Source organism: Polyodon spathula, chromosome 11 (genome assembly GCF_017654505.1).
Source record: "Polyodon spathula isolate WHYD16114869_AA chromosome 11, ASM1765450v1, whole genome shotgun sequence".
Classification (NCBI taxonomy): Eukaryota; Metazoa; Chordata; class Actinopteri; order Acipenseriformes; family Polyodontidae; genus Polyodon; species Polyodon spathula.
Genome location: NC_054544.1, coordinates 14,135,486 through 14,157,697, shown reverse-complemented (window position 1 = coordinate 14,157,697; position 22,212 = coordinate 14,135,486). Strand labels below are relative to the sequence as shown.

Below are 22,212 nucleotides of genomic sequence, written 5' to 3'. Positions count from 1 at the left end.
AAAAAAAAAAAAATGGGAAAGAGCAGACAGCGGCAAAGGCAGGAAAAGCAGCAGCAGCTGAAGAAATGTAAGCTGCTGCAGCCACCGCTGGAGGACCCGGCCAGCCTCTTCCCCTGGTGTTCCTGGTGCGGGAAGGAGGACCATCGTTGGCGGTCCTGCCCAGACGTGCCACCGGCAAACTGGTGTGGCCGGTGTGAGGAGGACGGCCACAACTGGGCAGGATGCCCCTACAACCAGGCCCAGGAAGAGGTGCCGTGTTCACCCCGGGCATCGGGGGCCACCCCACTACCTCCAGCACCACCACCTTCACCACCATCCCAGGAGATCTGGGACTGGTTGATGCACCCTGAGGCAGACCTGGGAGGAACAGTCCACGACCTCCTTCTCCCCATAATTACCTCAACATGCCCCGGCTGTGGCCGCCTTCGAGATGGGCCAGAGAGGTGGGACGTCCCAGAGCCAGGAGGAACAACACCAACCGGCCGTCCTTCAGAGCCAGAGGTTGCCCTCATGGTGCCGTTAATTACCTGGCGTGTAGACATGGGAGATGCCGTCGCTCAGAGCCAGGAATCAGCGAGGGTCTCGTCTCTCGGGGGGAGCCGCCGTCGCTCCCAGAGCCAGAGAGGGGTGAGGAGCTGCCGTCGCTCCCAGAGCCAGAGAGGGGTGAGGAGCCGCCGTCGCTCCCAGAGCCAGAGAGGGGTGAGGAGCCGCCGTCGCTCCCAGAGCCAGAGAGGGAGGAGGAGCCAGAGCCCTAGAGGGAGGAGCCGTCGTCTCCCAGAGCCAGAGAGGAGGGTGAGGAGCTGCCGTCGCTCCCAGAGCCAGCCCCCAAGCTGGCGGGAAATACCAAAAGGATTAACATAGAGTTGAAAGTGATGTGTCATTAAAATAACCCTGTCTGTGTTTCATGAGATACCCCTGAATCAATGCACAGTAGTTGTATAATAGCACAGTAAACGCAAACAGGCATAGTTGTATAATAGTAAACGCAAGCCAGGCATTCCCTCTTCATTTCAGGCATCAGAAGTTAAGTTCTATTGCAGTGATGTTTGGTATAATGGTAATTGGCTGTGAGTGCTTCATGAAAGAGCATTCAAAAAACATTTTCAAGAGCAATATATTCTGTTATATAAGTGGATGAATCACTGTTATGTTTCTGGAGCATCAAGAGAGGGAAGGTGTTGTTGAAGACAGCAAAGTAAAGAAGGTACAACTTAAGTGTGCAAGTACTGTTGAGTTACTGTACATATTTTGACAGAAAAAACAACAACAACAAAAAAAAATGCTCAAGCATTTTGGAAAGTAACTGAAAACACAAATTTCATACAGTATATAAAAAACAAACGCCCCGAAAAAAACGATTTATATAAAACTTGAAAAAACTAAAAAAAAATAGCTAAAAATAAGCACTGAAAAATAAAATGAATAAAAACAGAAAAACAGAACCCTAATTATAGACTGCTGAGGATCTTTCAGCCAATCAGAGCGCACATTTTGACAGTTGTATTTCACAACACATGATGGAGAACCCCAAATCATGACATCAACCTTAACATATTTACCTTGAATTTTTACCTTGCTTTATTCTCGGTATTGGTGCGGTTGACCCCGCTTTAAAAAATCATACCTGAGGCACCTTTTGAATTCCATTCAACTGCAAAGTCTATTCAAAAGTATATTAGCCTCTTACAGATGCTGGCTCTCCTATAACCTTACAATATACATCTCTACTAGATATCTTTTTACTAGTCTTAATCATCGCTCCATAATCATGTATATTCACACTAATACCCCACATCATTTCAGTTTTCTGTCAAGCTAACTAAAGCTGCCTTCAAATATTGGAGCCCTATATACAGTATATATAATCACTTATAAATCTATCCTTTTGGCCATAAAACAAGTGAAATAAAGCATCATAAGATGAACTCTCGTTCATTCTTCAAGAACAGACACATTTCATTAGCAGGGTTGAACTTCTTACAGTGGCACACCATAATTGTTTTCTGTTTCATTGAAGACCAGGGCTCCAAGCCTCGGGTCAGATAAGACAACTAAACAAGCTTAGGCAAGATGGATTAAACAGTGGTAAGAAAGAAGACGTGAGTGCAGCCCACATACAATGGGAGTCTGTTAACCATGAACACCCTTAAGAAACCTGACTGATAAAGATTAAATATATTTAGAATTTTACAGTGTATTGCAGACCTTGTTGGATCTAGACAGCATGGGTTTGCCTTACACTTCAAGCTGTTTCTTGAAAAAAGAGATAATTCAAAAAAGGTACAAGTCTATTCGGTACTTTGGATGTCTGGTCATGGCTCTGCAGACTAGTGCTGAGCTCTAAAAGTGACAATTTCACAGTACTTGTGATGTAATCAGATTACCCTATTTACTGAATGTTTAGATGAGGTTTTACCTGCAGGGGGCGATAATTAATGGCACAGCGTGCTGTTGAATTGCTGAATGAAAGATTTTACAAGTCACACAAGGAAATTATGTTCTAGGTCAGGCAGGTTAATGGCATGCTAATGTGGTTTTTAAAAAAATATATACGTCATTATATACATTTGATGGGTTTTATAATTTAGCATTTGCTGGGCAGCAATCTTGGAATTCAAAATATAACTTAATTGCATAACTTTAAAACATTTAAAACTTTAAAACAATTCAATTGTTCAACTTTTACTATCTAAACTTGGATATAGGAAATGCTTCAACACTATTAGATTCTGTACAAAAAGATTTTTAATCGTAAATGCTCTATAATAAGGCTCTGATTGCGTAGCAGTTTCTTCCAATCCTGGTTTTGCTATACATTTAATAAGAAGACACATTTGGTCTTGTTACATCTACACTACAGTTAACCAAGCTCTTAATAAAACCTGGAATAGGAGAAACTGCTTTACAATAGGAGTCTTATTTCCACCCCTGAAATGACATTTTGAAATGAGCCAATACATTATGGATGTTCACATGTCTAGTTTTGAAATAAGTTTATGTTATAAAACTCAGGGCTTCTCTACTATTGAATCACTATTTCAAAAATTATTTAGGGTTATGAAGTGGATATATCTTTAATCATTTGTTATTACTGTATTATCAGAACCAATAGTTCAAATACCCTGAGTGTAATGTCTCACAGTTTGTAGTTGTTTATTGGGCAGTCAAAGAACAGAGAAATGGATGGATTACCGTTACATAAATATTTATAAGCACATCTAAAGTGCAGTCAAGTGTGTATATATCCTGTAATGTCTACACTGCTTTGAACTGCTTTGAAATGCAATAACATTGTATATGAATTTGGAGAATCCAGTTCGCTTTAGTATTGTATGCCCATAGTAAAATTGATGACAACATTGTATGAAGTAGAATGCACACTGCAAAATTCACCATAGTGTAAAGAACACTATACTATAGTATTTACTGTATTATCTCCCAAACACATGTACAGTAGGATGCCCTACATAACACTTTTTCTATGGGATCTCAAAGCAACCTTTTTATGTAGGAACATGTATTCAAAAATGTAAGTTTGTCATTCAAATGGACGGATTTATAAACAGACTTACATATATCCTCAGAATCTGAAATGATCAGTAACTTAATCTGGATAACGTTAAAAATAATCATGACAACTGGCCGAGTGGATTTACAGATATATGGAAACGTGAGACGTATGCATGGATGTACGACTGCCTGTACTGGAGATATTTAATCCTTAAGTTTCATGAAAATACAAACTGTGTAATACCTAATGAATGCAATACCTAATGACCCTCATCTACTAGAGTGAATCAATATTATCTGGATTGTATCGCATCAGGCTTTTCTTTTTAGAGCATCTATTGTTCGATTTTTTTACTTCGCCAGTAGTCTAATAACGTTAACATAATTACTGAAAGGACACAGGTTTACATTCGTCGAAAATTCCACAGTAATTAAAATGACCCTGCCACAGTGCAAATACTGTATATGTATCATTGTGTGATGAATAATCATTGGATGCTAAATGTGGATTTATTAACTCTCTTATGTGCAAAGCACTAAATTCTTACATGTAAGGGCATATGATGATGTGTAGGGTCTTATATTGTGCAGTAGTTACAAATGTTTCCTGCTAGGTTAATGGTCAGTTTTCCCCTTCCTTCTCCTGTTTTGAATGAACAGCCTATAAAACAAGCAATCAATGGAACATGGAAGTGTTTTCAGTTTTATGAACGTTATGTCCTGCATTTAAACCCCCAGCATCAATTCAGTGTGTGGAAGTGCTCTGAGGCAGTTTTGAGTCTCGGTCAGTGTGTTGTTTTTGCAAAAACAGACAAATTGCTCCTGTTAACAGCCAACAGCAGTATATCAGGAAAAGTAAAGATGAACGCTTTAAAGTTCCCTCCACAAAAACCACTCTCATCATGAACTTCATGTAACTAAATCTTCAGCTGATCCTTCAAGGTTGTTCAGTTTGAACAGCATTACACCTCAGAGAATTGGAGGAGCGGAAGATATTGTAGTTTATTGAAACAAAATGATACAGGCCTTTTAAATAGTTGATATCTGTTTCCTGAGCTGACTGAAAACTGCAAAGCAAACCCAGAATATAGCATTATGGGATGTTTGTTAAAATGTGCCATTATAACCCATTTTACACTGTTTTTTATTATTTATTATTCATATAAAGCATTTGGGCCTCAATGGGAAACACTTAAACATTCCTGATCTGTTGGCATCACAAGGAATGTTGTTGTTGTGTTCTGATAAGCTCTGGCTCTGTTGTGTGATAGGTTCTTTCTTATGGGGTTTTAAAAGTAATAAAGATATACATGTTGTTTTGTTTTATAAATAGCAGAGGGAATTTTTAATGTACATAGACTCGAGTAAATTCACATATAGCCATGGCATAGTGCTGCTAGCATTTTGCATCTATTGATGCATAAAGTCAAGATAATATTCCCCCATTATCATTGATTTATCAGTCAGGCTATAAACAAGCTGAGCACATTCAGGGCTTAATGTAACAGAAATTAAGTGATATAAATGCTTACACCACATAAAGAAAAATAAAGACATTGGTTCAGCTTTTTAAGAGTCACTTTTATTTATTGTTTTTACATTCTTGCAAACTCGGGAAGAATTCAGGAATATACATATGTTGGATATGGTTTAGTCCCTGGTGGCTTATAAAAAGTTCCAAATTACAAAACAAAAAAAATATTTTATTATATGTTATATTTTAATGTATTGCATTATATTGTGTTGTGCATGCCCTTGTTTTGGTCATTCACAATATTAAACACAAAAAAAGAAAAAAGAAAAAAGAAATGCCTGAAAATCAAACCAAGTAAATATTTCTTACATTTTCCTGAAAAATGATTTTGAACTTGACAATTTTCAATCCGCAATTAAAATTAGTAATTGCAGTGAATTACAGTGGCTTGCGAAAGTATTGACCCCCCTTGGCATTTTTCCTGTTTTGTTGCCTTACAACCTGGAATTAAAATGGATTTTTTGGGGGTTTGTATCATTTGATTTACACAACATGCCTACCACTTTGAAGACACAAAATATTTTTTATTGTGAAGCAAACAAGAAATAAGACAAAAAAAACAGAAAACTTGAGTGTGCATAAGTATTCACCCCCCCAAAGTCAATACTTTGTAGAGCCACCTTTTGCAGCAATTACAGCTGTAAGTCTCCTGGGGTATGTATCTATAAGCTTGGCACATCTAGCCACTGGGATTTTTGCCCATTCTTCAAGGCAAAACTGCTCCGGCTCCTTCAGGTTGGATGGGTTCCGCTGGTGTACAGCAATCTTTAAGTCATACCACAGATTCTCAATTCGACTGAGGTCTGGGCTTTGACTAGGCCATTCCAAGACATTTAAATGTTTCCCCTTAAACTACTCGAGTGTTGCTTTAGCAGTATGCTTAGGGTCATTGTCCTGCTGGAAGGTGAACTTCCGTCCCAGTCTCAAATCTCTGGAAGACTGAAACAGGTTTCCCTCAAGAATTTCCCTGTATTTAACACCATCCATCATTCCTTCAATTCTGACCAGTTTCCCAGTCCCTGCCGATGAAAAACATCCCCACAGCATGATGCTGCCACCACCATGCTTCACTGTGGGGATGGTGTTCTCGGGGTGATGAGAGGTGTTGGGTTTACGCCAGACATAGCGTTCTCCTTGATGGCCAAAAAGCTCAATTTTAGTCTCATCTGACCAGAGTACCTTCTTCCATATGTTTGGGGAGTCTCCCACATGGCTTTTGGCGAACACCAAACGTGTTTGCTTATTTTTTTCTTTAAGCAATGGCTTTCTTCTGGTCACTCTTCCGTAAAGCCCAGCTCTGTGGAGTGTAAGGCTTAAAGTGGTCCTATGGACAGATACTCCAATCTCCGCTGTGGAGCTTTGCAGCTCCTTCAGGGTTATCTTTGGTCTCTTTGTTGCCTCTCTGATTAATGCCCTCCTTGCCTGGTCTGTGAGTTTTGGTGGGCGGCTCTCTCTTGCCAGGTTTGTTGTGGTGCCATATTCTTTCCATTTTTTAATAATGGCTTTAATGGTGCTCCATGGGATGTTCAAAGTTTCGGATATTTTTTTATAACCCAACCCTGATCTGTACTTCTCCACAACTTTGTCCCTGACCTGTTTGGAGAGCTCCTTGGTCTTCATGGTGCCGCTTGCTTGGTGGTGCCCCTTGCTTAGTGGTGTTGCAGACTCTGGGGCCTTTCAGAACAGGTGTATATATACTGAGATCATGTGACAGATCATGTGACACTTAGATTGCACACAGGTGGACTTTATTTAACTAATTATGTGACTTCTGAAGGTAATTGGTTGCACCAGATCTTATTTAGAGGCTTAATAGCAAAGGGGGTGAATATATATGCATGCACCAGTTTTCCATTATTTATTTTTTAGAATTTTTTTAAACAAGTTATTTTTTTCATTTCACTTCACCAATTTGGACTATTTTGTGTATGTCCATTACATGAAATCCAAATAAAAATTCATTTTAATTCCAGGTTGTAAGGCAACAAAATAGGAAAAATGCCAAGGGGGGTCAATACTTTCGCAAGCCACTGTAACATCAGTCAACCATATAATGTATTCACAAGGTATTTTTGCTTGGGAGTGTATGAATATATGTCCCTTATTATCCGTAAAATAAGAACTGTTACTGTTTTCATGATCACTAAGAATAAGAGAAGACACAGTCTTTTTTTTTTCTTGTTTACTTCAGAATCTTTTCCCTCAGTCATTAAAGAAGTAAGTCTTGTGTGGGTGTATACGATTCTCTAAAACTGTTTTCCTTGCTAACCTGGCATAACTAGAGCAGGTTTATAATCCCTAGAATCTAAAACAGGTAATTCCAACAATCTATCCAGATTATTACAGTCCAGTCTAAGAAGACAAATCCATCAGTGTTAGCATTGATGGTAAATCCTTGTCTTGGGGCAATCAGTTAATTCAGGGTGCGAATGTTACTTATCAGCCATCGGTCTGTACTTCATCTTCTTATTTTGTCATGCCGAAAGCACAGCGCTTATTTTAACTGAATTTCAGATATAATGATCAACTTTACACGATACAATTAGACTGTTCTGTAGTACCAGGACATTGATCTGCCTGTAACGCGTCCCCTGTGTTCTACCTAAGAAGGCTTCTGTTCATACACATTTAATTCACTGGTATTATCAATGGTTGTAATACTGATGTATTTTTTACCAATTACTGTGTAATAGGGGTGAATCCTTCAGAGTCCAGCTAAGAACAGTTTTACATAACAGGGTGTTTATATTCCTTTTTTCTTTACTAAAATCGTAAAGCCATTTTTTTGTATTGCAGTTAGAAAAAAAAAAGACTGTCAACTTGCCCTTTGTAATAAAACAACAGCAGTTATGTCTCTTAAATAAAGACTGTGAATCAGCTGTTTCATTGGTGAATAAATTTGTGAAATTCAAGAATCATTGTTGCTTTTCACTTCAAACAAAGCCCTGGCACACTGGGGACCAGCCACCAAGTTATAATGTGTTTGATTTCTCCTCTGGTTGTTCTGAACAGAAATATATTGCTTATAGAAACAAATAAAACAGGTGTAATAACCCAAAATGAGTGTATGCATCCCTTTAGTAATGAAACAGATTTTCTTCTATCTAGCTGACTCTTTTTGTAACATGTAGCTTACTATGCTGTTACCTTCTTAGCCAGAGGCTCAATCACTCTACAAAAGTACATAAAACAAAACCTGCTTACGCACTTTCATTAGGTTGTAAAAATGTAACCCTTTCATTCTCACAGACAGTGTCTGTCATCACCAGAAAGCAATTAGATACATTTTTCACCAACCAGCAAATGAACCACCAGCAGGAAATGCTGATTGATGTACAGTGCAGTCTCTAGAGAATGGCATGATCATGGGAATGGGGCTGTTTGTTGTTGATCCATATTTGAAGCGGAAAAAGTAAATATATGAATATCAGGTGGGGTAAAGTATGTATGTTTTGTTCAAACCCTTTTGATGTATTGTAAGCTTTGAATGGGGGACACAGCTTTAAAAGGTATTTCTAGGTGTTAAAACTTCCAACTGCTTTCCCAGCGTAAGGCTCAATGGCCGTAAAAACACATTGTGATTGTACCCATACAATGAATGTAGCCCTATATTGGTACCACATTACCCCAACATAGCTCAGTAAATGCACCTCAATCCTACTTTGAACAACCACCTCAGTCAGTCCTGGGACTTTCCCAAACTACCAACACATGGTGCAAAACATCAGTTTTCATCTCAGCCTTATTAAATTCAGTCCTTCAGTAGCAATATCAACAACAACAAGAGTCCATTGTCATTTGATAGAAACACATTTTAAAAGATGCAAACTGTTGGTGTCCACAAATTAACAGCAAAATGTAAGGTATATAACTTGCTTTGGGAAGTTTGTGTCTGAGCAGTTGGTTTTTGGTGTTTGAAAAGGTCTGAGTGACATAACGAAAGAAGCAGCTGTGGGATGAATTCTGCAGAGCATGGGTAACTGTGTTCAGTAATTCACCTCATACTGGATGAATACAGAACAGGCCAGAGGCTGTTAAAACACCAAAGGTATGAATTTGACTTGAAATAGCATTTCTACAGAACATCAGAAATATTAAGGGTAATGTGGGTGATACTGTCTCTACAGTTTAGATGTCAATTTGTCATTCTGCATGCATCCTTTTATAGAACAGCAATTATATTCTTGATTATATCCCTTATACTACATTATAACTACATTATATAATGTTATTCATACCCCATCATTTGATATAATTACATGAATTCATCTCCATTTGCTAGTGTTAAAAGGACCAGACTCCAAAAACTATTATGAAATACAAATGTTTGTGAACTAGATAAACTAGTTTTTCAGAATGTTTCGTTTTAGTGTACAATTATTAATTAAATTAGAGATCCCCCTTACAGTATTCCACCAGGATACCTGTTCAAACATTTCTAATTAGATTAATGGTTTGATGATGATAATACTTATTACAATAATAACTTTGCCTCAAACTGCAACACATCAATTGGTTATTTATTTTTGTCTATGTAAACACAATCTGTCAGCAAATAGTTAGATTTTCTATTCAACATTGTTATAGTCATAGGTCAGATTTCTTTGGTTATTTTTATAGATTTTTCATTTAAGATTAAAAAAAAAAGAATGGCTTTTGAAAGAGCAATATTCCTTGTTACAGAAACAGACAACAGCTTAGAACAGAATACCAAATTATTATAAAAAAGCAGACTGTAATGTTTTCAGTGATATAAAAATTCGTATATTGAGGTAAAGTGACTTAACGGTTTCCAATTGATAAAAATCAAGCAAGTTTGTATTTGGTATACAACTGCATTCTATAATCCCCAAGTTTAAGCATGGATATGGTGCAAGGACAAAAGCAGTAATTTTATAGATAAGCTTGCTCTGCACTGTCTAAGCCTTATATCTCAGAACATCTGAGGTACTGACTTCATATTTGCAGGTTATAAGGTTATACAGTATGACCTTGACATTGACCGCTGACCCAGTATTGTCTTTAAGGTTGTCTAGTCAATATGAACTGTTTCACTGCCACATTGTTTTAACATTTCACTATACTAATGAGACAGACTACACAATGGGGTCTTCACATCTAGTACAATATGTTATTCCTTTATCTGTAAAAACAAATTGAAATCCACCAATAACAGATAGTTGCATGATGGGTTAAATATATAACTAATGTCTGGAAATTGGTTTTAAGAGCCCATACAGGTGAAAAGGCTACATTTCTAATACATATGTGTTCAACTTCAATATACAGTACTGCTTTCAGAAGATGCATTCATATAATGAATAGGATACATGTGGTATGATATTATAACATGATCTTTTATATAAAGTTAAGTTTATGCATTATTGCAATATATGCAACATTTAATTTCATTAAAACAATGACAGTCAGGAGGATGGCATATGTATATGTATGTGTGTTTTTATATACATTTGCATTGCCTTCAGCGAGGAGAAAGGGTTAAACCATTTCTACAAACATGACCTTCATCATAATATAATCTGTGGGTGGATGTGACAAGCTTTTCATCGGATTTAAAGGAGAAATAGAGTGATCGCTCCCCACCTCAGCCACAGCCCATTAACAGCAGTCACATTTGCTGAAATGCATTGCTATTGCCGATCTGTTATACAACACACATGGAAATGTTATTTGAGAGGCTGGTTGGAATAGATTTTACATCAGGAATTATTGTCTTCTCGTTAGAATCCTGGCATTATTTCTCACTGTAGTGTACAAAGTCATAACACAGCACACACTGACAAGTGTTTGTGTAATATAGCAATGTTTTTTAGTGTTACTGGGATTAAAATAATGGACAAAATCATAACAAATCTTTATTCAAACTGTTGTGAATTTTAATTTAACGTACATTTATTTAACATAAATTGCATTTATAGCACTATTTTCCCTTCCACAAAAATATAATGTCTTAAGTAAGAATGATTTTAGAGTATCAATTATCCTTATTCATAATGAACCCAGGCAATCAGCCCAGCTCCTCCCTCATTCAATATGAATTACATGCTAATGGAATTACGTGGCAATAACATGTAAACCTTACCATTTATTTTTGGACAGATTTTGAATGCACCACTAAGCATAATATAATGAAATAGTTCTAGATCTTTCCAACTGGTGATACTGTCCCTCTCTGTGTCAACAGGTGCTAGAGATGTATCTTCCTTTCTGTGGGATTGCCATATCCAATGCTCAGCTTTTTGCAGCCTCCCGGAAAGAATATGACAGAAGCAGAGTAAGAGAGTAACCAGCACCTTGGACAGCGGCTTTCTGTTACACCCACATTGTCAAGCTTGTCTTCACTCACTGCTATTAATGGGGTTCAATATTGATCCCCTGGCGACCCACTCAATGTCACAATGCTAAATGTTAAAGAGACATGTGCTTCTTTCATGGACTAAACAGGCATTATCCTGACACATTTTAGTGCAAAATCTATAGAGTGGGCAGCAGATATTGAGCTAGCAAGGAGCCTGACATAAAATTACAGGGATGCTAGCTTCTCATCAGCCAGGCTTCCACATATTTATTTGGCTTGTCATTTTATTGGTCTTTGATGTGTAGAGCTAGTGAAGGAGAAGCTACTAGTGTGTTTAGCTGGAGCTCTAGGCTTCTGTTTACATTATAGCTTATACTGATAAAGATAACCTGGGCAGTAGGGCACAGTGCAAGTCTTTCTGTCAATGAAAAATGATAATCCGCCTTCTACAACTGAGAACTGAGTCTTGATACAAGTAATAATAACAGTTAGTTTAGAGTCCATTACCTGAGAAAAGTACATAACAGAGGGGTTTCATAGACACAGACATACACAGAAAAACTAAGGATTGTATCAACTGAAACACCATGATTTTTTTTTTCTTATTGTACAAATAATAATTTTGTTAATATTTATAATTAATAAAAATAAAGATTACTGATGCCCTGGCTACCCTTGCCCACTCTACCCCCACCCACTTGATAAGAAGCCAGATTTTCTTGCTCTGTATTAAATACCTCAGTTACTGAATTGTTCTTTTGAGCTGTCAAAATAGTGTCCTCTAAGTAGCCGCTGATTGGCTGGCAGTTTATACTTGTTAAAGTTACACATAAAACATAAAAGCAAGACTGCATGGATAGTTAGATTTTTCAAATATCCTTTAAAGACTGTCTATGTTTAACAAAGACAATGTTTTATTCTATTATATAAACAGGCCTTGCTTGAAGTTGTCAATGACTTATTTGAAGAGCAGACAGATTTGGAGAAAATTGTCCGGAAGATCATGCACCGCGCGCAGACATTGCTGAAATGTGAACGGTGTTCTGTGCAACTCCTTGAAGATATCGAGTCACCAGTATGCAGTAAAGCTTTCTTAAAACCTTATTAACATTAGAGGAAGGGGGACTATTAGCTTGTTATACCAAAGTAACCTTATTGTCTAATGACTGCTGCAGCTTTTTTTAAACACAGTTTAAAAGGAACACTAAGCTTACTGATTTATTGAAAATTAAACGCCATAATGTCTATGTGTACACAGAATAGTTAATGTGAGTTGAGATAACGTTGGTGGATGGGTGGCAGAATAAAACCAAAGGGATATGGTTAAGTTGATAAAAGTTTAAAAGTAGGGTACACATTAACATGTCCTATTTCGTACAGATCCTAAATTGTTATTAGAAAGTTTGAGAAAAGGTGAAAAAACTATTTAGTTTGATTACATTATAACAATGGTAAATGTTCTCAAGTAAGTATGTTTAAAGATGCAATTCTGACAGACTGTATACATATTTCCTTGCTTTTGTACCAATTGTGTTTCTTTTTTTTTTCTTCACAATTTTTCCAAGATTTAGTGATAGGTGCATTCCATTAAAATATTAAAATACTAGTATTAAATATAAGCGATACAATTCAAAGTTTACTGTACAGTATTATGTTATCTAAAGGAAGCCAGCTTCTGATTATTACAAAATATTTAATACGACTATTTAAAAAAAAAAAAAACAACAAGAAAAAAGCATATATCGTTTTTTAATGGCAGGTGGTGAAGTTTACCAAATCCTTTGAGCTTCTGTCTCCGAAATGCAGTGCTGACGCTGATAGCAGGTATGGCCCATGTCCACCTTCACACTTTATTGTATCTTTTTTGTCAAGCTGATTTATTGCTTGCCTTATCTGCTTCAAAGCAACTGATTCTATTGTGAAACGTGAATTAGGTTACATTAATTACCGTAAGCGGGGCTCATGTATTGCAAGGACCCTGGGAGTTTTATCACTGATAGTCTGTGGAGGCACAGTGAGAGGTCAAATAGCAGATATATCAGTACCAGACAGGAAGTGGCATGCTCTAGAGCCCTGAGCAGATCTGTACTCAGACAGTACAACAGTGCATGAAAACTGTTCCATCAGACTGGCTAGGCCCTTATATTTACACAGACCATTTTGATGTAACGCAAGGTAATGTACAATTCTAGAACTCCACAATGTTCTGTTAGTTCACTGTAGCTGTATAGATTGACATAGCAACACCAGTTACATACAAGTTGGTTATTAGAGTACCCCACAGGGACCGGTATGAAAAAGTGTGCAACTGAATGATGGATTGATAAGGACTGGAGCACACCACAAAGGTGGATTTCTGATAGGCTTGCCTCTGTTCTCTACTGCACACAACAGCAGCAATTAAAAAAACCTCTCAGTTGCACAAGTGTAATTTCAGCAGCATATGAGTATATTATGTACTGCTCTACAAAATCTTTCTTAATGTGTAAAGCAGTTTACCAGTTTAATTGTTCATAAGCATTTCCCATTGTATCCTGCTTCAAAGCACAGTCTGTTTAGGGTTGTTACGTTGCATTTGTAAAGTTATTAATCTTACAAACATAACTACAGAAAAAAAATAGATTTATGTTTTTTAATTACACAGATGAAACCACAGCCGAAATTATTGCTAGTTATTTTTTTTTTTTTGTTTGTTTTTGTTTTTGTTGTTGTTTTTTTTTTTTTTTTGTAGTGTTTCCTTCTGCGTTTTCATATTTGGCCTTTGGGAGGTTAAAATCTCAAAGAACATTTGCTATTTTTTTTATATATTTAGATTCTCAGGGGAAACACATTGCAGATTACTTCCCTAGAAAGCTGTTGCAGCTCTGAAATTGGATTGCTAATGGAGCTGAAGCCATCTGGGACTTTGAAGACGTTTGCTTTCCTTTTTTTAAGAATGAATTCTCTGATAAAAAAGGCAGATTTTTTTTTGTGGCACAGGGGCAGTAAGCCCACCACAATATCAATCCCCCTGGTGCTACCATGTTGAATTGAATTTTTAGATATCAGTTGTAAAACTCTTCTATGTCAGAAGTCACTGAACTCTTCTGTTAATGTTACTGTTTTATAAATAAAATCATCTATGTGCTCTCTCCATCACTAAACAGGGAAACGCAGTGGTGAAATGCAGTAACTTACCAATGTGTGTGTGTGTATACACAGTACTTTTATGTCAGTATAAAGTACATTTCTCAAGACACAGAATTATAAAAACGGTTTGGTATATACCACTTTTTACATTAAAACCAAGCTGAATTTGCACTATGAAATATTAATGATTTGGGTAGCATTCTTTCTGGAAATACAAGTCTTAATATTAGTGGGAGGCAATGCTTCAACTAAGATGTAATACATTTGTGGAGCCTGTGGCTCAGAAACCCTATTTCTGCCACATGCTAAGAGAACACGCCACTATTCCAAAACTACAGCTAATAAATGTTCACAAAAAAGTAGACCAAACTATATGTTGTAAAGTGTGTTTATCACCTATTTATTATAACAGAACTGGTCTGTGTTTAAACCTGCATGTTAATGTGGGCAAGCTGCTTGTGCATCCAAAGCTTTCTACACACCAGCTAATAATCATTTTAAAACATCACTAACTTGCACGGAACCTTGAGGTAAAACCCAGTGCGTTGATAACGAACATTTACTTTAGAATTTGAAGACGTAAATGGCACTCTTGTTTCTTATTTAATATTATTTAAAATGGTCATCCTAATGTATTCCTTTCTCCTTTGTTTGGAACACTCCTGTGCCAAGTTTCAAAGACAGCCTGGAGAAGTCTTCCTACTCGGACTGGCTGATTAACAACAGCATAGCTGAGCTTGTCGCTTCCACCGGTCTTCCAGTTAACATCAGTGATGCATATCAGGACCCTCGCTTTGATGCAGAAGTAAGTTTTTATATATATATAAATCTATAAATAGGTAAGTATCTCAATTGATCTGAGCTCTTTGTCTATTAGAACCGGCTCTCCATTTCACTCAGCGCTTTTAGTGCTGGTCATGAAGGGACACTGTATAACCACTTTTAGTGCTGCTCATATAGGGACTGCACTGTATAAATCCTTTTTTCCTTCTAGGCTGATCAGTTCTCTGGCTTTCATATACACTCTGTCCTTTGTGTGCCTATTTGGAACAGTAACCATCAAATAATTGGTAAGTTTCTAATATATTTTTTCAACAGATCTGTTACATGGCTGAGTGCAGTAGGTCCAAATTCTGACAGATCAGAAAACATACCCATCTCTTAAAGTGAGAGACTGATTTTGATTGTATGTGTACAATATAATTTGCCTTAATAGTTCCAGTGCCTTGAAACTGATCTACAGCTATGGCCAAAAGTTTTGGTTGGAGACATTTAAAAATATAGTGATGAACATAATTTTGGTATTGTATTTAAAGTCATATAATCATAGAAACCTCAAAGTTATATCACAAAAGTCTACCGCACGCCATAATAGTACTACAGTATATGACGTTAGATTTTGAAATGTCACATTTTTCGTTACATCCCCTATTACTTCGAATTAGCTCCGCAGCGTTTATTTGAAATTGTTAAAAACGGCTGCGGCACTTAATTGAGGGTGGTGTTTATTCGAGAGCGGCTTTTATCAGAAATACTCTGGTTTTTGAACAGCGCAGTATTTTATTATATACTTTTAGGCATTTTAAAAGCTGCGTTGTGAGAGCCTGCAGCAATGTGTGTTTTGAGGGCTTCAATACAGTACATTTACTGACAGTTAACAAGAGCCTGTTAGGTGGGAGTTGGTAGGTCAGGGGGGTACTGTACCAGCGAATCAGGAGTGTGTATTGGTTGCTATGGGGCGGGACAAAAAGAGGCGGGAGAACGGTAGTTGAGTGTGATGCAGTTGTTTTTCTTAACGAAAAATATTACCTCTGAATATCGAATTGATTTCTGTTAAAACTAAAATATATCCTACGCGGTTATTATTTTTTTCTCTCAGTAATTTACCTGCTCGTTTGTAATTTCTCTGTAAGAGAAACCGAAACTAAATCTTCTCATAGATTGTAAGCAAGTTTTTTATATATATTTGTACAGTCCTGAGTAAAATGCCAATGAAGTTGAAAGGAGACATCAGGCCGATTCCGATGGTCAGCTTCAGTAGAGCGTGGATGGAAGTTATCAGAGCCAGAAATGAAAGTCATTCTAATGTTACTTATATTACTGCGCTACAGCAGCGAGACAAGCACAAAAAAACTGTTCAATTTAAAAATAAAAATGTAAAATGTAACCTAGGTGCTCAAAACAAACAGTTTGAAGCTTCAAGGGATCGTACTGGTGTTTTAAAGTGGGTTAATTAAACAAAAATACCAGACAAATACCTGGAAATGTACTGGCAATTGGCTTTACAGAGAATCATACACATGCAAAATAGTATTGTAGATTTTATGCCCTTACTATTTGATTTAGATTCAGTATGGTAGGACACTGAGTGTTTTTAAGTTCTGTTATAATCTTTCTCTATAAATCTATAACAGAATTCAATGACTTTGTTGAATCCTAGAAATTAATATTAACTGTTTACCTTTCAACTCTGATGGCTCCACCTTCTCTATTAAAACTCAGTACTGGAGCAAAAGAATTCAGAACCACTGAACCGCTGCAAAAAGAATTCAGAACCACTCTGAACCACTGCTAAAATAATTCAAAACCACTCTGACCAACTGCTAAAAGAATTCAAAACCACTATGAATCCACTGCTAAAAGAATTCAGACCCACTCTGAACCACTGCTAAAATAATTCAGAACCACTCTGACCAACTGCTAAAAGAATTCAAAACCACTCTGAACCACTGCTAAAAGAATTCAGAACCACTCTGAACCACTGCTAAAAGAATTCAGAACCACTCTGAACCACTGCTAAAAGAATTCAGAACCACTCTGAACACTGCTAAAATAATTCAGAACCACTCTGAACCACTGCTAAAAAATTCAGAACCACTCTGAACCACTGCTAAAAGAATTCAGACCCACTCCACTGCTAAAAGAATTCAGACCCACTCTGAACACTGCTAAAAGAATTCAGAACCACTCTGAACCACTGCTAAAAGAATTCAGAACCACTCTGAACCACTGCTAAAAGAATTCAGAACCACTCCGAACACTGAACCACTGCTAAAAGAATTCAGAACCACTCTGAACACTGCTAAAAGAATTCAGAACCACTCTGAACCACTGCTAAAAGAATTCAGAACCACTCTGAACAACTGCTAAAAGAATTCAGAACCACTCTGAACCACTGCTAAAAGAATTCAGAACCACTCTGAACACTGCTAAAAGAATTCAGAACCACTCTGAACACTGCTAAAAGAATTCAGAACCACTCTGAACCACTGCTAAAAGAATTCAGAACCACTCTGAACCACTGCTAAAAGAATTCAGAACCACTCTGAACCACTGCTAAAAGAATTCAGAACCACTCTGAACCACTGCTAGAATTCAGAACCACTCTGAAACTGAATTCAGAACTGCTAAAAGAATTCAGAACCACTCTGAACCACTGCTAAAATAATTCAGAACCACTCCGAACCACTGCTAAAAGAATTCAGAACCACTCTGAACCACTGCTAAAAGAATTCAGAACCACTCTGAACCACTGCTAAAAGAATTCAGAACCACTCCGACCACTGCTAAAAGAATTCAGAACCACTCTGAACACTGCTAAAAGAATTCAGAACCACTCTGAACCACTGCTAAAAGAATTCAGAACCACTCTGAACCACTGCTAAAATAATTCAGAACCACTCCGACCAACTGCTAAAAGAATTCAGACCCACTCTGAACACTGCTAAAAGAATTCAGAACCACTCTGAACCACTGCTAAAAGAATTCAGAACCACTCTGAACCACTGCTAAAAGAATTCAGAACCACTCCGAACCACTGCTAAAAGAATTCAGAACCACTCTGAACCACTGCTAAAAGAATTCAGAACCACTCTGAACCACTGCTAAAAGAATTCAGAACCAACCTAAAAGAACTCTGAACCACTGCTAAAAGAATTCAGAACCACTCCGAACACTGCTAAAAGAATTCAGAACCACTCCGAACCACTGCTAAAAGAATTCAGAACCACTCTGAACCACTGCTAAAAGAATTCAGAACCACTCTGAACACTGCTAAAAGAATTCAGAACCACTCTGAACCACTGCTAAAAGAATTCAGAACCACTCCGACCAACTGCTAAAAGAATTCAGACCCACTCTGAACCACTGCTAAAAGAATTCAGAACCACTCTGAACCACTGCTAATTCAGAAACTTCAGAACTGCTAAAAGAATTCAGAACCACCGAACCACTGCTAAAAGAATTCAGAACCACTCCGAACCACTGCTAAAAGAATTCAGAACCACTCTGAACCACTGCTCAAAACTCTGAACACTGCTAAAAGAATTCAGAACCACTCTGAACCACTGCTAAAAGAATTCAGAACCACTCTGCACCACTGCTAAAAGAATTCAGAACCACTCTGAACCACTGCTAAAATAATTCAGAACCACTCTGAACACTGCTAAAAGTACAAGGTGAAAAAGGCATTTGAAGCTATTTGCTTTTTTATTGTGGATGGAAAAAAAATGAGTGTTTATTGTCCTCTTTGAACACATGCTTTCTTTAACATCACCAATCAATAAACTATCTGTCAGATTCTGATGGTTATGGGTTTATAACCCCAACCAGACTCATCTCTCACATACACTGTGCTGGAGTGGAGCAGGCAAAGGCAGACTTGTTTGTTTATTTATTTTTTTTAACAGAATTAGGTCCCGTTTTCAAGACTGACTCGTGCACGCCAGCAAGCATGTAGTTCCTAAACCAACTAACCACACACAACAATGTACCTTGTCTGCCTTGTCTTCAGTAGCCGTTCATTTTAGTTTTCTTTTTGTTGTGCGTATTTTTGGTTTATAGTTTTGCAAAAAATGAAACTGACAAAAGCAATGGTCTAGAATCGATTCTCAAAGCTCCTTACTCTAAAATGTCTCTACAAAACTACCGGTATAAACAGTTTAGACATTTCATTTAGGTTCTTGTAAATAAACTTTTGTTTATTCTTTTGCATTTGAATTGTATTTGCCGTTTTTTAAATGACAGGTAAATATATTTGACAGTCTAACCCTTGTGTACAGTACCTACAACTAGACACAGCTGCCATACAATAAAGCATAGAAACTTCATGTATTCTAGTATTTAACATTAATTCAGAGCCATTGATAGCAAAGCGCTTCCTAATTTTGAAAGTGTGCTGGGGGACTGTTTGCTCAATAACTCTATTTATTGAATGTGTGGGTGTTACTTTTAAGTGATTTGGGTCCTGAGTATATGAAACAGAAGCAGTTATACTGAGCAAGTAACAATGATTAAAAAGTAGGGGTTCTATTAACTGTATACATGAAATTCCTAAATAACCCAAAATGCATTTTGTTCCTAACACAGGAGTGGCTCAAGTTTTAAACAGACTTGATGGGAAACCTTTTGATGATGCTGATCAGCGGCTCTTTGAGGTATTTTTTCCCCCCATATTTTGCTTAGCACTGTGATTCTGGTGCCGATAAAAATGTACTGGGACTACATGATTTAAGAGTTGTAAATTAGTGCTAAATTAATTCATGAAATTTGCATTACTACTGTTTATAATGTGTTAGTATAGCATTCTTATGTGTTAACATTGTTAAGCTTTATTACTTACTAACTAGAGGGTATTGACACATATTTTGCTTAATCAACTACAGTATATCCAACTATTGTGGATTTTTCATTGATTGTTAATTAACAAAGCCTGCCTAAAGTGTTACCATTTCATATTGTAATACAGTTGCAACTCATTAAGGTTATAACAGTTGGCAAAAACTATAGAAGAAGAATAACGCAATTTACAAATAGTACCACAATAGGTAAATAATTCTATTAGCATGATTTATTCTCCAAATTATTATGAGCACTTTTTAAATTCCCATTCTAAGACAAATACAGAAAAACACACAATCCCCTGGTTTGTTTATTTGTGGTTTGGTTTGTATGTACTGCCCCTATAAATGGCCTTGCAGTAAAGATAATTGTTTGTAGCTAATTGTCAAATCCTTACCAAAGGAAAGCTTACCCCCATATTAAATCTGCCCGTTTTATAGCACTGAAGTACCAGACATGTACACATGTCTAGATCCTAACAAAACCCTTGTGCTGCTTCCCACAGGCATTCGTTATCTTCTGTGGCCTTGGCATCAACAACACAATAATGTACGATCAGGTGAAGAAATCCTGGGCAAAACAGTCGGTAGCATTGGATGTAAGGACAGAATATTTTTCACATGACATTTCTCTTTTATTAGAAACTCACCGATATGGTACCGAGTGTGTAAGGGTAACAGTAGGATATGCAGGCTCTCATCTCATAGCTGTGTGTTGGATTTAATCTGGGCTCAGTAGACGCTATTTGAAGGCCTTTGAAAGGGTTCTGGGTCAGTCTCAGATCAGACCCTAATGGCCAAGTACTTGACAGTTATAGAGACCCGGTTGTATTCTCAACCTCTTGTGCAGGGTTGATTACTCCTGAGCTGTACCGCCTGTGGAGAACCTTTAGTTGTCAGTGCTGTCAACCTAGCAGCTTTCATCAGTACCAAATTGATAACAAAAAAATATAAAGAAGAATTAATCTGTTCAAGAACTCATAATCAATGCAAACCTATATGGAGTCCTTCTCATGCTGTTTATTACCTTTCTTTAAAAGCAATATTTTGTGCATGGGAAGCATTACAGGGAGAAGAAGCATGCATATCAGAGCCCTTGACAGGTCTGAATAAACATGAGTTTACTTTATGAAATAAGAAATGCATAAACTGTAAAAAATATGAGAAAAGCACATGAAGGGACACCGCCGCTAAACATAGCGTGGCAGCATCTCAGTCTCCTCAATAACTGTAATATCATATGTTTCTTTATTATTAGGGGGAACCACAATACCTGACAGGAATCAGCCTTGGGATCTTTTTAACCATATTTCATGTTTCCGCTAGTGTGTTTCCTGCTAATAAAACTACAAAGCAAAGAGTCTTATTAAAGCTATGATTCTGTCACAGGTCCTGTCCTACCATGCCACTTGCTCGAAGACTGAAGTTGATAAATTTAAGGTAAGGAACACATTTTTATATTACATTTTATATATACATTCAAACAAAGTTATATTAAATACATACATTAAACTATTAAACGGAATGTAATGCAAATGTGAGCCTAAACAGACCTAGAACTCAAAGTACGAGATCCAAACAGTTTCTGCTGATGGAGATGTAAAATAAGTAATACATTTCAGCCATTCATCTTGAGGCATTGATACAGTAGCAAACAAGATTCCATATGTGCTAGTTTATCATTGGTTCCTAGTTGGTGATTTCTTATGTTAGTACAACATGTGTTTATGTAGAGGGGCTGGGGGGGGAATATAATGCATAATGTAACAATCTGGTGTTCAGAGGATTTAAAAGGTATGTTGAGGATTCCACTGCTGTAATGCAACACTGAAAGTAACTGCAAATACAACGTGTGCTGTAATGCCAACTCTTCATATTAACATTAGTGTAAATGTACATTTCAAGTATTATTTTTAGAGGAATGTCAATGTAATTTGATTGAATTGTAAAGATACATTTGTGTCACTGTGCTATAAGCATGGTGTTTGTCAAGACAGTTAAAAGTAGTACTGACACATGCAGTAGGGGGGCTCAGAACTTGGCACAGGTTTAATTAGAAACCTATGATCACAAGGGATAACCGTTCTCCTCGAGTCCTGTGT

The 22,212-nt window shown here is 37.2% G+C and overlaps 1 protein-coding gene across 2 annotated transcripts in view; it reads left to right on the top strand.

The window, feature by feature from the left end:
* Positions 1-22,212, top strand: part of LOC121322545 (dual 3',5'-cyclic-AMP and -GMP phosphodiesterase 11A) — a 70,772-nt gene that overhangs the window by 16,289 nt on the left and 32,271 nt on the right. For both annotated transcript variants that reach the window (XM_041262652.1, XM_041262651.1), the window contains 8 exons: positions 11,250-11,339; positions 12,298-12,438; positions 13,123-13,187; positions 15,165-15,297; positions 15,487-15,562; positions 19,860-19,927; positions 20,617-20,709; positions 21,500-21,550. In XM_041262652.1, the coding sequence (XP_041118586.1) occupies positions 11,250-11,339; positions 12,298-12,438; positions 13,123-13,187; positions 15,165-15,297; positions 15,487-15,562; positions 19,860-19,927; positions 20,617-20,709; positions 21,500-21,550 (717 nt within the window). The remainder of the gene's footprint in view (positions 1-11,249; positions 11,340-12,297; positions 12,439-13,122; positions 13,188-15,164; positions 15,298-15,486; positions 15,563-19,859; positions 19,928-20,616; positions 20,710-21,499; positions 21,551-22,212) is intronic.